Here is a 15,371-nt window from a genome sequence, read left to right as displayed (position 1 = left end):
GCAACCCCGCTCCCTCTGCCCCCCCGCCCCAAGGTTGGCCCTCCTGGGGCAACCAGCCACCGGCTCCTGGGGGGTTCCCGGCGTACCCTGGCCCTCCGGGGCCCTATCCTGGAGCACCAGGGCCCTATCCTGGAGGACCAGCAGGACACGGACCCTATCCGGGAGCACCTGGAGCATTCCCTGGAGCACCAGCAGGACCGGGGCCGTATCCTGCCCCAGGACAACCACCCAGTGGCCCTGGATTTGGGCCCCCTCCTCCGCAGGGGGGACCGGCTCCTCCGATGGTAATGGCTCCATCATATTATAAGGGGTTCCTGCCTGATTTTGCTTGCCCACGGGAGGCACCTGGGGCTGGCTGTCCCCGGGGCAGGGGATGGCACGGGTTGTCACTGTGCCACGGGGCTGCCCCGGTGTGTTGTCACACCAAGAGCCAGCCGGTGCCTGAGCATTTGGTTTGGATGTGGTTTTCTGCTAACACCAAACCCCCGTTGTCTCCCAGAAAGTCCCCTTCGAGCTGCCCCTGCAGGCTGGACTCGTCCCTCGGCTGCTCATAACCATCACGGGGAGCATCAACCCCAACCCAAACAGGTACGGGGGTGGGGGGTGGGGTTCCGTGGGGCATTGCTGGATGGAGCAGGGGGGCTGGAATTTGCTTTCCATTCCCCAATAACACATGCCTGGTGTAAAATCAAATATTACACAAAATAAATGTGTAAATGCCCTGTCATTGCCCAACAGGGTCTGTGGTGGGTTTTTTTTTTCCCCTGCCAGCTTGCTGCTACTTTTGGCAAGTCCTGTAACAGAGTCCAGGGCTTTCGTAGAAAAAGGAGCAAATTGGGTACTGTCCTTGCAGGTTTTCACTGGATTTCAAGAAAGGGAACGATATTGCCTTCCACTTCAATCCCCGCTTTAATGAAGACAACAGGAAAGTCATCGTCTGTAATTCGATGTTCCAGAATAACTGGGGAAAGGAGGAGAGGACAGCTCCGCGGTTTCCATTTGAAGCTGGAAAACCCTTCAAGGTACCAAAAAAACCCCCAACTTAGTATTAATGCACCAACAGCTCCCGCACGGCGTGCTAGGAGGGTTCGGTCAGGGCTGTGACACAAGACTCACGGCAAGGACCGGTTGGACTCGATGATCTTAAAGGTCTTTTCCAACCTAAACAAGTCTGTGATTTTGTGATTCTATGGCCTTGGTGCTTTTGCACAGCATCAGCACCCAGAGGTGCTTTCGGGGCAGCCGCCCACTGTGCTTCCCTTCTTAACCCCTCCTGCAGGGCCAGGTGCCTGGGCTATAAATTCTCTGTTATTCCCATTTATTATTAAATCCTCCTTACTTATGCCATCATTCTGCAGTCGTTGGGCAGGTTTCTGTAAGGCATTGCCCCCGTTAGCGGCCAAGCTCCCCTCAGAAGCTTCCTGCAAAACAGGTTCACATTTGGCTCTTGCTGCGTGAACCGTACGGTGCTGCTTCTTGAAAAGACTGTCGTAGGCACAAGGAGGCAGAAACTGGGGGCTAAAACACAAAGGAGGAAGAGGACGGCGGGGCTTTGAGGAAGGCAAAGGGGACCGGTGGTTTTGCAGCCGAGAGTTCCCGCACCGGCTCGGCCACGTATCTTCTGGACTTGGCTGGCAGCAGCCTTTAGCCAGCGCCAGCCTGCTCAAGTCTGTGGCTTAAAACTTCTTCCCAGAACAAATGCAATGGTTGTCTTTTGGGGGGGGGGTGTTTATTCCAGCTCCAGATCCTTTGCGAGGTGGATCACTTCAAGGTAGCGGTCAATGATGCCCACTTGCTGCAGTACAGCTTCCGCGAGAAGCGGCTGAACGAGGTCACCAAACTCTGCATTGCTGGGGACGTCACCCTCACCAGCGTCACGCCGACCATGATATAACTACGGTGGCGTCATCTTAACGCAAACTCAGTGCTCTTGATACAGCTGTAACAGAACTGCCTTCTTACGTGAATAATTTGAGGTAATAAACGTACTTTCACAAGTAGAATTTGTTGTCAATATCATCTCAAAAGACACGGCGTCCTCCAGTGAGACAATTTCAAATGGGGAAGCATCTGAACTGTAGAGAGAAAGAATCTCCTTGCCAAAGGACGACGACTAGGGGCAGTTTGGTTTGTATGGAGGGGAGTACGAGTACTTGGGAAAGCAGCCTGCGGCGCGCTGCCACCGGTCCTGCCAACAAGGACCACAACCTTCAACCCCACCTTCTCCGAGTACCAGGCAGCAGTCAGCAGCGTGGTATCTTGAGCCTCAGCTGCTCTGCTGGGTAGAATTCCTTATTCCTTTTGTGCTTAAGGAATCGAAATAGGGCAGCAAAGGACTTAAGTTCCTTGCACGGAGGAGGAGCAACACAATCAGGCTACGATGGGTTGTGCAGAATTCATGGAAGCGTTGCCTCCCTGAAGTTGTCCACTAGGAAACACTGGAAAACAGGGAACAGAGCCTCTGAGCCTGGCCAGAATGAGGTATTTCAAGGGGAAGAAGCAAAACCTCTCCCCTAGACCATGGCTAGGAAAGTTACCCCTCTCCTTCATTTCAAAGGCCCATTCTGCCCCTTTGGTGGGCCAAATCAGCCTGTCTTGAACACACTTCCCTCCCAAGGGAGATCCAGTTTGTACAAGCGTTACGCGCTCTGTGGAGCAGGTCGTGAGCCTCGTGCTTCTGTCCCGGTTTCGGCTGGGACAGAGTTAATCTGCTTCCTAGCAGCTGGCACAGTGCTGGTGTTTTGGATTTAGTACGAGAAGAATGTTGATAACGCACATGTTTAGGTGTTGCTAAGTGGTGCTTACACCAGGCAAGGACTTTTCAGCTTCCCCTGCTCTGCCAGAGGCACAAGTAGCTGGGAGGGGGCATGGCCAGGACAGCCAACCCCAACTGGCCCAAGGGCTATTCCAGACCATAGGGCCTCAAGCCCAGTATAGAAACTGGGAGGAGTTGACCAGGGGGAGAGCAATCGCTGCTCAGGTATGGGATGGGCATCAGTCAGCAGGTGGTGAGCAACTGCATTGTGCATCACTTGGTTTGTACATTCTCCTACCATTATTATTATTTTTTTCCTCTGCTGTTTTATTAACTGTCTTTACCTCAACCCACAGATTTTATTCCCCCCCCATTCTCTCCCCCATCCCACTGCAGGGGGGGGTAGTGAGCAAGGGGCTGGTTGGCATTCAGCTGCCTGCCAGGTTAAACCACAACAGCTTCTCTCCCCTCATTACTTCTGCATGAGTCAAGACTGGTTTCAAGGGTGGGGAGGTTTAGTGGCAAGTTCACCCCATGAGTCACGCTGGTTTAAAAAAAAAAAAATAAAAAAATGTATGTTCCCTCCACTGTGAGTCATTCTCCTGGTCTTGTCTGCAAAACAAGAACAGCGCAATAGCCACTAGTAGAGTTTTCAAGGATCCCTTTGGCATGTCTCGTGCTCTTTTTATAACAGTCACTTCATTTACACTTGGCGATGCCAAGGTTCAACGAGCACAGCGCTGAAATTTCCAGCAGATGCAGCAGCCTCGATGAGCACGCTGCTAACATCGGCTCAAGCGAACCCATCAGATGTCAGAAACCCCTCGTTACCGCTATTCACTGCAGCGCCGATGACGGAACAGAGCAGGCAAGCCAAGGTTTCTGTTTGAAATGATCCATGTAACTGGAGTTTAGTAATGAAGAAAGTCAATTCCAGCACAGTAACACCAAGGCACAGGAGCTTCCTCTGTTTATTTCAGTGTAATCAGTACACAGCTTCCAGGTGAAAACCTAAGTCAGGCGAGCTCCCCCAGCTGGAGTGGCAATGCTTTTTGCTGAGGGATCTGAATTACCTTTTTTTGGTTTAAAATAAAGCCTAGCGGAAGAATGTGTATATTACACTAAGGCCACCATTACAAGAAGAAGCCCAGTCAGGTATTTGTTAAAAATATAACAACTGGAGGTACTCTAATACTACTCCTCAAATATAGCGTATATGTAACTGGCATGCTCCTTATGCATAAATATATTACAGTCCCGACAGGAGAATGCATAAGGAACAAGATGCGAGGAGAGGCTGAGGTTAACGTGTCAAGTGTTCAGAGACAGAGGTTAAAAGATTTTCACATGAAGAAGCAAAGAGAACAGGGTTTGGCTTGAAGCTACTTAAGATAGTCAATAGATAACTGTGTCCTTAAGGGAAATAATGATCAATACCTATTTTAATGCACTGCCAGAGAAAGGTATTATCTGGCTTTAAAATCCGTGTTCTGAGATAGTTTCTACTACTGCAAAGCAAGGGGTTGTTAAACACCAGGAAGACTCCCACAGGAAAGATTTGCCTGCCCCCATCCCTGCCACAGCTGCTCACCAGGCAGTTGTGAATGCACAAACTCCAGGAGCCTAAGGGTGCCGCAGTTCCCTCGTGACAGCGATGTGAGTATGGAACTGTGCTCGGGGGGAGGCACCAGGCTGAGTCCTACCCCCAGAAGGTGCCCTCGCACCAGAAATGGGGCACGGATACAGCTACCCCGATAGGTCTCTTGTAGTAATCATCCATGGGGTAAGTAAGGTCAGGACAGAACAGCTTGAAGATGAATAGTTTCACAAATTGAAGGAGACAGGAAATACACAAAAGTATACAAAAATAAAAACATTTCCGGTTGTAGTCAGCCTATGCAATCACTGGGTACAGCAAACACCCCGCTACTGACACACCACAGTGCTTGCAGTGCACAGTGACCGCACCATAAAACATTACAAAATATTTTCCTAAGTTCCACTACAAAATACTACAGGTATTCATTCACTCAGAAGGGTAGCAGACTGCATTCCAGATAGCCTCTGTGGGGTTTGGTTTTTTTTTTTTGGTTAAAATAATTTACACATTTTGAATTTCAAGTCGCTCTTCATTTTCCCCCAGAAGGAGAAAGGGGAGAAAATACAATAAGGTCACTGAGTGCTTCAGCAGCTGCAAACGTTTGGGCTTTGCTCTTGACCGGAGTGAAGGGAAGCTCAGCATCCAGCATTGGCTGTGGGAGAAATCAGACAGTGAAGTGTTTGAAGCAAAGCACCTCTGCAGTGACACACACAACGTAAGCCAACAGCAAATTCCTCTTTCTCTAATGACACCTACACAAACACCAGACCAACCATAATTATTGTCAGGCAACGGCTCGTGGACATCAGGTGCCTGCCTGCTTCAGAGGCCACTTAAACATCACGGGACAAAAACTAGCAGAAGATGCTCTGACAAGAGAACCGGAGAAGCGTGCAGCTCTCTTGCCTCTCCCTCCGTACTGTGGACACGTCGCACCTTTAGGATAAGCAAAGCGCGGATCCGTCGGCCGGATCTGAAACCCGCAGCGATTCAGTAGATGCGCTAAGTGTACTAAAATGTGCTTGCTTATATACGATTCTGTTTCGAAGCAACAGCCACAGTTCAAAATCACCGCTGTAAGTGCCGTGGACTTTCTTAATTTTGCAAATTTATTTCCAGATGTAAAATAAGAAGCGACTATGTGGTCCGTTTCAAGCCATAATCCGTATTTTAAAGAGGACTTCTCACACAGGACCAACAAAACCATACCCCCAAATTCTTTTAACAATTTGAAAGTTTTTGCACACCCGCTTTTCCCTGTTGACTCTTACTTCCAGCTCTAAAAGATAAAGCTGTAAGGAAAAACAGACCTGGAAAACTCCAAGAAGAAAGTGGAAGGAAAGGGCCAGGCTATTCATTATGTTCATAAATATTTACGAGGAAATCCACAAGAAATGCAAATTAAAGGATCAATCGGATAAGAATCAGACATTCTTCTGTTACAAATGTCTTAATTCATCCTACACTCATCACGTGCAGTAAGGAATAACAGCGTGAGCCCGAGCAGGGAGCCAAGAATCAGGGCTCATATTTAACATTATATGAATTGCCTTGATAACATCTTGCAGAGTTAATTTACTTGGAGCAGTAACTGATTCTGTAGGAAAGGTTAACAGTACCGTAACATGCCGATTGTCCTAGGCAAATAAACCTGAAGGTCAGCTTACCGTATCAAAAGGATTTCTGCAAGTGGATGTCAAATCACTACATGAAACATCTGAAAAATAAAAATATTTTGTTTGGTTGGGTTTGTTTTTTTTTTAAGGTAGTCTGATGCTGCCAAAGATAAAAACCCAGTATTGCTCTCTGCATTTACTGGAAAAATAAAACCCCCTAAACTGTCAGTATTTACTTCTACCTGGAGCCTTTTATATTAGCTTTCTCCTTCATATATCACATGGAAACTACACAGAAAAATCCGGGGGGCACTGTTGGCTCATGTGCAACACCCATGTTAAGTCCTACGAGCCAAAGGAGGTTTTGCTAAGAGCATGCATAGATGAACAAAGCCACACTAACGGTGATGTCAAAAAGTCATGTTTAGACCATTATGAAACTTTAAAATAATCATAAGGCCCCAGCAATACCAGAGGAGCTACACTAAGCAGCTTTCAGATACACACCTGTCTGATGTATTTTTGTTTCTCCAGACTGAGCAAAGTTTGTCCCTGTGCAGGTCTCTGTCTCCGGACTGCACATGACAATATCCTGCCCTTGCTGTTCTGCAGTAGACAGTTCCATCTCTTCCATGCCATCCATTACTTTTGATTCACTGCTAGCATTTTCCAGCACCTGAAAAAGAGGAATTTTAACTGTTTCTTGCCCGCCAAGATGGCTGCAACAGCTATATTTGCTTCCCAGAGAGCCAAAAGGAAAGCATCAGTGAAATCAGACAGACAGGAGGCAGCACCTATGACACTAGGAAGGAAGCTTTCTTATTTTCTGTTTTGTCTGCAATAAAAGGAAGTTTGTCAGCTTTTGATGCAGGAAGCACAAAGGTGAAAAAGGTAGCCAGGATATTGGAGGGATGTGAGTTTACAGAAACCAGCACATCCCTGTTACATCAAACCAAGCCCATACATCTAATCTGCAGTTTTTATTGACAGTTCAGGAGAGAGAGGGTTTTAACTCCAGGCACGATACAAAGGACAGGCAGAACAAGGCTCGTAGCTTAACACCGTGATCCATTGCACATTAAGCATTTCCCAAACACCCTTGCTAAGCTCGATAATCTCTTTGGCAGTATAAAGGAAGTTCTTTCACATGAAAGAAGATTTTGAACTTAAAGTGCCAAAAACATTCTGAGGATGTTCTCTAATGAGACTTTACCCTCCAGAAAAAAACCTATCAGCAAGACTGAAAATTAGAGATTACCAGTTTTCCCCAGAGAGTGACATCACCAACAAGCAATTTCTCATTTGACAGGGAACAAATAAAGTAAAAGGCTTGCGAACAAATTGGTAGCCAAGATTATTATTTTTTATAGATATATATTAAATATACAGGGAGGTGGGGGGAGGAAACGACTGCTGCAGTCATGCACAGATCCAAGCAGTAACAAATAAAATTAAGATACCCCATTTCCAATGAAAGGTACTAAAGGATGATTCGCTGCAAAGCCCTGGCTTTCACAGAGTAGCGCAGCATCATCTCAACTATGGAGGCTGCATTTCTGGTTTTTTAAGGCTACTCAAATGTAGGCATGCCAACCAAGTCCCCAGACATAGAATCATAGAATCATAGAATGTTTAGGGTTGGAAGGGACCACTAGTGGTCATCTAGTCCAACCCCCCTGCAGTGAGCAGGGACACTGCTAACTAGATCAGGTTGCTCAGAGCCCCATCCAACCTGGCCTTGAATGTTTCCAGGGATGGGGCCTCCACTACCTCTCTGGGCAACCCCTGCCAGTGTTTTACCACCCTCATTGTAAAAAATTTCTTCCTTACCTCTAGCCTGAACCTACCCTGTTCTAGTTTAAAACCATTTCCCCTTGTCCTAACATTTCGGGGCATGCACTTCTGAACTCCGATACTTGTGTTAGGAACACTTCTCTTGCCATACCTTGAAACAGTGCAACAGCCCGATGCTCTGCTACGGCAGCATGAGGACCCAGAGAGCTAAATGCTACTGTTGCCTTTAGTCACAGTCCCCAAATACAAAGGCATTTAAAAAAAATTGACACTAGAAAACAGATAGCAGACTTCAGAGGAACATTGCTTGCTCAAGGGACAAGCGTCATCATACAGCAGGCAACAAAAGATCACTCCCAGAGAGCCAGACAAGGTCCCCAAACTGCAGCAGTCCCTATCTAAGTCCATACTGAGAAGGAAAAAGCACCAGCCTGAGGAACACAAGATATCTAAACAACGATTTGATCAGAAATCCAAGTGTCTGGGGCTACTAAAAAGAACTTTTTTTGGTTTGCTAATAATAACAAAATATTTAAAGCACGTAGATGAACTACGCATGACTTACCTTAGTTCCCTCTGCTGTGCCAGCAACAGGACTGTGTTCTTCTGCAACTACAGAAATGCTGAAAGGGAGACCAAAATGTTTTCATTCTTCTCAATCACCTTCAAATCTTCTTTTGACTTACCCAATTGATATTACAATTTCTTCTGCAATTACACTTGCTTGTTTGGCACTGGTCAGCTATATTTTTTGCCCAGAAAATTTGATAAACTTCTACCCCAGCAGTAAAATGACATTTGGGCAAAATTCTTAATATTTTCTTGAGGGAAGGAAAAGACACAAGGTCTTTGGAACCTTTATCACTGCCAAATTGGAAGGTTAACATTTAATGGGTATTAATATTAATTCTTTCAGTTAAAACTATATGTGTACAAAGTTAATTAAGAACTGCCTTAACATGTCTACCTTTGTTCAAGAAAACCACCAGGGAGATTTTCCAGTAGGGGAGTTTTTCCAGGGGGAAACTGGTGCGTTTTCAAATTTTGTGCCGGGTGGAAGCCTTTGAGCACCGGTGTTGTTTGTTTTGCAGTTGTATCCTCAGGGTTACAAAGAACAGAAGGAATGCTCTGTAGCAAAGCTCTGCTGGATGATCTTGGAGTTGCCAGTTTTTCAGAAGTCTGCTGGGAAGTTCTGCAAGGTGTCTTTGAAAGCAAGCCTGAAAAAGCACATTTAGCGTTTCATTACTACAGCAGTTTCCAGAAGATGAAATTAACTGTTTGTTTGGATTCTAGCTAGGAACACTATTGTCTTCTGCTTGCTGAATTGTCTTATACAAATTCTACATTACATTGAAATCTTATACACGCTGCAAGGAGAAATTGAAAAAAGGTGACAGGAGTAGGTCAGTAAGTTACAAAACTACCTTACCTCCAGCTAAGCAATTTAGTAACAACTATACCCTCACAAAGAACCTGAAATACTGAGACTTGCTGTTCTTACTAAAAAGGCCATCTGGTGAAAGCTGTCATCAATTTCCATCTTTTACACTAGATCATTTTAATAGAATTAAACCCACACAGATTCAGAACTGATTCTTCTAACAGATTCTCTGCTAGATCTTGCTTAGACCCAGTGGGGCTCAAAAGGTTTTCAGAAAGTCTCCTCTACTAAACAAGAGGCATACGAAAAAAAATGCTGGTCTTGTAATGAGGAGAGAGATCTACGCAAAAAAATAAACTGGGAAATTCAAGATCAACGTATGAAACTAGCAATGGGAGAGAAGCAGGATGGCTCCCAAAGAATCCAGGATTGCTGAAAATACTGGCTTTGCACAGATCACAATAAGATAGATACCGAAAATAAGTTTTTATTTTGACCATTTGCTCAAAAAACCCTATTAAACAGCTTTTATGTCAGACTGGAATTATGTTACAGTCTTTTTAAACGTGAATACAGATTACAGGTATACTTTATTTGCAGCTTTGAAGACAGCACTGCAAGAGATTTAGTCCAAAAAAATCCCAATTCCTGTCTGACAAATCGAGAACATTAGCCTGCATTGACTTTGATGGACAGGTTCGTCAGCTAAGTCTGGGAACACTCAGATTAAAACTTTATTCTTAGACACGCGCTGAAAAAACATGAACCAGCTGCTTTTACCTCTCTGTGTAAGCATAGATTTCATGTTGCCATAATCACTCTGATCAGTACATTCATGTGGAACAATTTACTTTGGATCCCTGACATAATTAACCACCAGTTGAAATATTAATTGTGTCCAGTACTGGAGTTGTATCCAGTATAAACAGCATTATTCCTCTCCCCAGTGAGATTGGTCAAATTCTCTTCAGTACTTTCAGGTCACAAAAATCATGATTAAGCTTCACTCACCTGGAAAGGTTTTCACAGGGCTTTCAATTCTGAAAAATCCTCCTTCAAAAACCACTTTTTCTACTTCTGGTTGACATGTACCGTTGGCAGCTCCATCATGCTTCATTTTATCCCTCATAGCTGCTTTTATAGCAGCAAACCGGTTTCGGGCAGCAGTTCTTGCAGCCGCCCCCAGCTTTGGTTTAGACACTCTGTTGGGAATAGTCTTTTTCTGAAAGTGTAAGAAAGTCTAGCTCACATCTGGAAGCTTCAGATAGAAGCAATTGCACATGAACATCCACACAGCTGCTGGCCACACAGAGACAGCAACAGGCATGCTGGAGACAAGGTCTCCGTTCATCTCCAGAATGTCTTGGACTGCCACGCAGCTATTAAGGTTAGTCTGTGATGACAATATTAAGGATTTTTCATATTAAGTCTGCAGTTCAGAAATACTACGGGGTTTTTTTTCTAACGATGATGGTTAACATTTCTTTAAAACAGCGGGATACAGGGACTCCTAGTGGCAGGGAGATAAAGTAACTGCAGGACAGACACTGGTCAGCCAGCAAAGTCTCTCCTGGTATTCAGTTTTTCCAAGGAAGTTTTGTGTCTTGTACCATCCGTAGGGTTCTGGCATTTATGGGCAGCTCACACAGACTACATTCCTTGCAGTTTCCTGTGCCTGGAGTTTCTTATTGACCTTCATATCATTTTTATGATTAGTTGAGCAGTCTCAAGGAACTGGATGGTGTTTACGCAACATGAATATGACTTCATATTCAGTCATTAGAAGCAACTATATATTCCAAGGAGTAGATAGAACAGCTTACATTAAAGCTTATCTTGCAATACACAGTAACTTATTTTGGATAGCACCAGAACCATTTGTGCTTAGAGAATTAGTAGTATCATGCTACCCATGGTACCGTATCAATGGGACACCATTTAATTTAGCACTCGCAGCTCAAAACTGGCAGTCACTGCCAAATTCCTCTGTGGTTTCCTTTCCAGTTAAGTCAGTGCCAACACCAGCAGCCCAGAGAAAGTGTTCTACATCTGAAGGGTATATTTCTATTCTAAATTTAACAGACTTGCCTTACTAGCAAAGAGTCCAGTAACTCCAAAAGAGTCACTGTTAATTCTTAGCGATCTTCCTAAGAGGCAACTATCATTACAAACACCAGCTAATACAAGTGCACTTGGGAGATGCAAGGGAGAAGGGTGCATCTGGAGAGGAATTTCACTGAATTTTTAAACATTAACATCTAAAGCGGCCAGATGAGTAGGGATTTAGAAGGAATTTCCATTTAAGAGGAGTATTCATTACTGCAATAGCAGCTTGCTAGTTACTTTAGATATCTCAACACACTGTTGCATCTTGAAGCCTTAGGAGACCCGCTTTAGGGGCTAGTCATACCTCGACGATTGCTTTGCTTGGGACATCAAGTGGTTGCCACTCGTTGTCTTGAAGTTTCTTCAGATTATCAAATTTTTTATTCACATCTTCTATCTGTTGGAAATCCCAGAAAAGTCCAGGTTTAATTTGCAAGACTTCTCAGATTCACAACAGAACAGTGTTTCATAAAATCAGGTAACAAATGTAAGCACAGTTATGCGTTTAAGTACTTTTGCTTTAAATACAGAAGCACATTAAAACACCAACCAATATTAAGTGTTCTCATACAGTTGAGATGAAGGTTATGCTAACATACACAAGCTTCAGATCAGATGACAAGACTGGTATCATTTCTGTAGTTTAAAGGTTAGTAGTGGAAGTACAGAATCATTCAGTAAGATCTAATATCTTAAATGAGGGAGCTGGTTTACAACCTGTTCTCATGCTGAACATAAGCATTTGGACAACAGTCACATTTAAGGAATGCAAAAGAACACATTGAGTAATCGTTTTTACACCAAACAAGCACGGGTGTTCCATTATGTAGAAAACACGTCATGCAAGCTTGTTTGCTCTTTTAAACTGCTGGCCTGAACAGCTTCCTGATGCAGTTTGTGCTTGTTCGTGACACCCTGTGAACTAGAGACAAACTAGCTCTGCAGCATTACCTCCTCCCTGATAATGCAACAGGGTGGGTTTTTTTCCTTAAGCTTTGCAATGGAGACACTTGCCTCATTTGCTAGTAAGGCCATGTGTAAGGCTTACATGTACAGCAGACCGGTCACTTAAGCGACAAGTCCTTGACATCTTCCCTGAAACTCAGAGGGGACAAACAGAAAATCAAATGCAAAAAGGGACAGAGTCAGCAATTCTGTTACTCCACATTTATCCAAGGGAAAAGGTGAGGATGCTCAGGAGAGACTTAAGTGGCTCCCAGATACAAAGTAAGCAAAGGTAAATCCTCTTATTCAGGTTACAGGCTCTAGCAAAGTTCCCCTCAAGTATCTCTGACATATAAGCAGGTCAAACCCTTATGCTTTCTGGAGGGAATTAAAGATGGTCAACTAGGAACTTAACAATAAATCCATCTTTGCATTTGATTTAACTAGTTACAAGTTTCTTTGTGGAATGCTGATTTACAAATACTGTCGAGAGAGCTATTTTGATCTTTTAGAATATTGTATTTAATTCTGAAAACAATGAAAGCACCAAAAGAGAAATAGAGATGAAGGTTTTCTACCACCTAAGCTCAACCCTAAATAACATTATTGTAGTTTTTGCATTATTTTCAGACTGAAACACAGAACCCCTACTTTCCAGGTGAGCTCCAGGAAATTTCCAAAAGCTCCTAGCTTTGGGCTCAGGTAGATACTGCAACTGTATCCTCACTCCAAACCAGAATAAGACTTGATTACACGCCTTGATTCCACAGAAAAACCAAGACAGACAGGCCACAAGAATACATGACAGATGAATAGGTCTGTGAATTATAAATCATAGTATACCAGCTGATATTGTTCACCATCAGAAAGTGTTAAACAAGGACCTGCATTTTTTATATTAAAAAAAACCCCAGAATCTGAATATTCAAACCCCAAAAGAATAGTTTCAATCCATTGCTCAAATAACCCCATCAACTTTATTCTAGTAGGTTAACATGCAAGTACGTACCTGAAAATTAACCATGTCCCAAAATCCATCTAAATCCATACACGTTGTTTCTTTTTCACCCCGCTTAAATTCACAGTTATCCACCAGTCCTTCGAACTGTTTAAACCTTTCTGCTATCAGCAGTCTTGTCTGACCAATTGTGGTGCGAATAAGATCTTTAGCTGATAGCAACAAGAAAACAATAAAGTACACCTTTGAATAATCCATCATTTCATAATTGATTAAATAAGTATTTAAAGAGTCTGGAATTTGTTTCTTGTTTGCACTAACTTCACCTATTGTGGACCTGCAATAACATTCAGATGGAGCATACCTATCCACTGAACTGCTCTAAGCTTGCTTCTTTCAGAAAAATGTTACTATCCCCCTAAGTATCTACAAGATAAGCATTGACAAGTCATCTTCATTTTCTCAGATAAAGACACTTATTTGACATTAAAACCTAATTTTATTTTTAAAAAAAATCAGCTTGGTTAAAGTTGCAACATTTAAATATACTTAAAACTGACAATAGAAAAACTATTTCAACAGGCACTTAGTTCACTTTGGTGTCAACCACTATCATGTCAAGTACTACACATAAGTTTTAGTGTTAAGAGATACAGCATGCCTTTTTGTCTTCAGGCAGATGCAACTCTAAACTTCATCTAATGCAACTTTTACCAAGTGCTGTAGACAGTGCTATTTTGCAAATATATTCAGATACACTTACTTCCCTCTGTCCCCTTCAGTTACCATAACACCCCCTCTAATGCCTGTTACAGTTTAGTCTTACCATCCTCTGGAATGTCCAGCTCAAATTTTCCATCCCACTGGAGGCACTGAGACATCAGCCTCTCTGTCTCAGACTGAAGAATGTTTCTAAAAATAAAGTGATATTGAAAAAAAATAATCAGGTTTTGGAGAATTTTCCAACTGCTGTCACTACTTGTGACTGTTAATGGTTTCTATCCTTTTGCTTTCACAGAAGCTACACTGTCTTTGAGCAGCAGCCGCTAGACTCTTGTAGCTTGCTGACTGGCTGAGATGCAATTTCTTTTCTACTGCTTTCAAGCTTGTGTTCCTTAGGACAAGGTGTTAGTCTCCAGGATTTTATATTCTTTACTTGCACTAGCAATACAAAAAGGGAGCTAGGAATGTGTGCCTGCTGACACTGTGTCACTGCTGACAGACACCAACCACCATAAGCTAATCTTTACAAGATGTCTCGTTACTCACGTTAAAGGACCTCAGAACAGAGAAGTGAAATAACTGAACACAAACCTGAAGTAGGGCACATCATGCTCTTGCTCTCTTATATCATCTGACTTTGTTTCAAGCACTGTTATATCCGTAGAGACAGGAATGGTTTCATTTGATCTCTGAACAGAAGTTTTCTCATCCAATTCACTTGCTGAAAAATATGGAAGGCATTTGTTCAGATTCTGGTGAAAAACAAAAACTTGAGAACAATAAACTAAATGTTAACTTCATACCCTTTTCTCCTTTCAAACTTGTAGTGATTTGCTGTTCTTGAATGCCTTTACCAGCAGGTGAAATTTCACTGTTTAAATTAGGCTCTTGTGCCTTAGTTTCACTGGATTTTTCAACTAAATTACTGGAAACAACAACAACAGAGTACATTTAGGGTTAAGGCACATGGAGAAACCGATGTCAAATATGGTCAGATACACAAAAATACCCCATTTGGTAGGCTGTCTTACATTCAACACTAGATTGCAAGCAATTACTGTTAAAATTAATAAATCTCTGCATAGATATACATGGCACAAGGCCCTGATATATGGAGCTGCTTTACTTTAAGGCATAGGCAGGATTATAGATTATATAGCTTTTTTGCTGTTGTATTAAGTCCACATTTGATTGAGCAACAAGTGCAGCCATGAGGATCAGGTGTTTCAAGAACACCGCAATTTGTTACACGGGGAATCTCTCTATAGAAAGCTGGTGTTTTCTGTAGCATCACAGAGAGGTTCACTTGTATTTTAGGCCATTAGAATAAAGAATCTTACACTGGAAATTTTGAAAAATCCCAGAAGGCATCAGGTGTCAAAAATGCATTTGCCCTAGAAGGAGTCATGGGTTTAACTTTGTAGGTTGCTAATCCATTTAATGGCTGAAACACAAAGTTTTGAGGTGCAAAAGAGCGTGTTCTGGGTCTCCCT

The 15,371-nt window shown here is 43.3% G+C and overlaps 2 protein-coding genes across 2 annotated transcripts in view; one reads left to right on the top strand and one right to left on the bottom strand.

Annotated features, from left to right (window-relative positions):
* Positions 1–2: 2 nt before the first annotated feature.
* On the top strand, positions 3–1,970 carry LGALS3 (galectin 3; the record flags this gene model as incomplete). The annotated part of the gene is made up of 4 exons (XM_035890722.1): positions 3–284; positions 500–588; positions 854–1,022; positions 1,739–1,970. Coding segments are annotated over 4 exons (696 nt in total), but the record flags the coding sequence as incomplete, so codon positions are not given.
* Positions 1,971–3,851: 1,881 nt separating this feature from the next.
* Positions 3,852–15,371, bottom strand: part of DLGAP5 (DLG associated protein 5) — a 22,473-nt gene continuing 10,953 nt past the window's right edge. The window contains 13 exon segments of the mRNA XM_009635185.2: positions 3,852–5,007; positions 6,023–6,072; positions 6,479–6,647; positions 8,331–8,388; positions 8,733–8,982; positions 10,158–10,368; positions 11,557–11,649; positions 13,207–13,367; positions 13,982–14,067; positions 14,470–14,599; positions 14,682–14,803; positions 15,219–15,368; positions 15,370–15,371. The exon segment at positions 15,370–15,371 is cut by the window's right edge and continues 105 nt beyond it. Of these exon segments, the coding sequence (XP_009633480.2) occupies positions 4,885–5,007; positions 6,023–6,072; positions 6,479–6,647; positions 8,331–8,388; positions 8,733–8,982; positions 10,158–10,368; positions 11,557–11,649; positions 13,207–13,367; positions 13,982–14,067; positions 14,470–14,599; positions 14,682–14,803; positions 15,219–15,368; positions 15,370–15,371 (1,605 nt within the window). The 3' untranslated portion in view covers positions 3,852–4,884.

Source organism: Egretta garzetta, unplaced genomic scaffold, assembly GCF_000687185.1.
Source record: "Egretta garzetta isolate BGI_Z169 unplaced genomic scaffold, ASM68718v1 scaffold3, whole genome shotgun sequence".
Lineage (NCBI taxonomy): Eukaryota > Metazoa > Chordata > Aves > Pelecaniformes > Ardeidae > Egretta > Egretta garzetta.
Note: the sequence above shows the minus strand (reverse complement) of the source record. Positions and strands in the feature narration are given on the sequence as shown.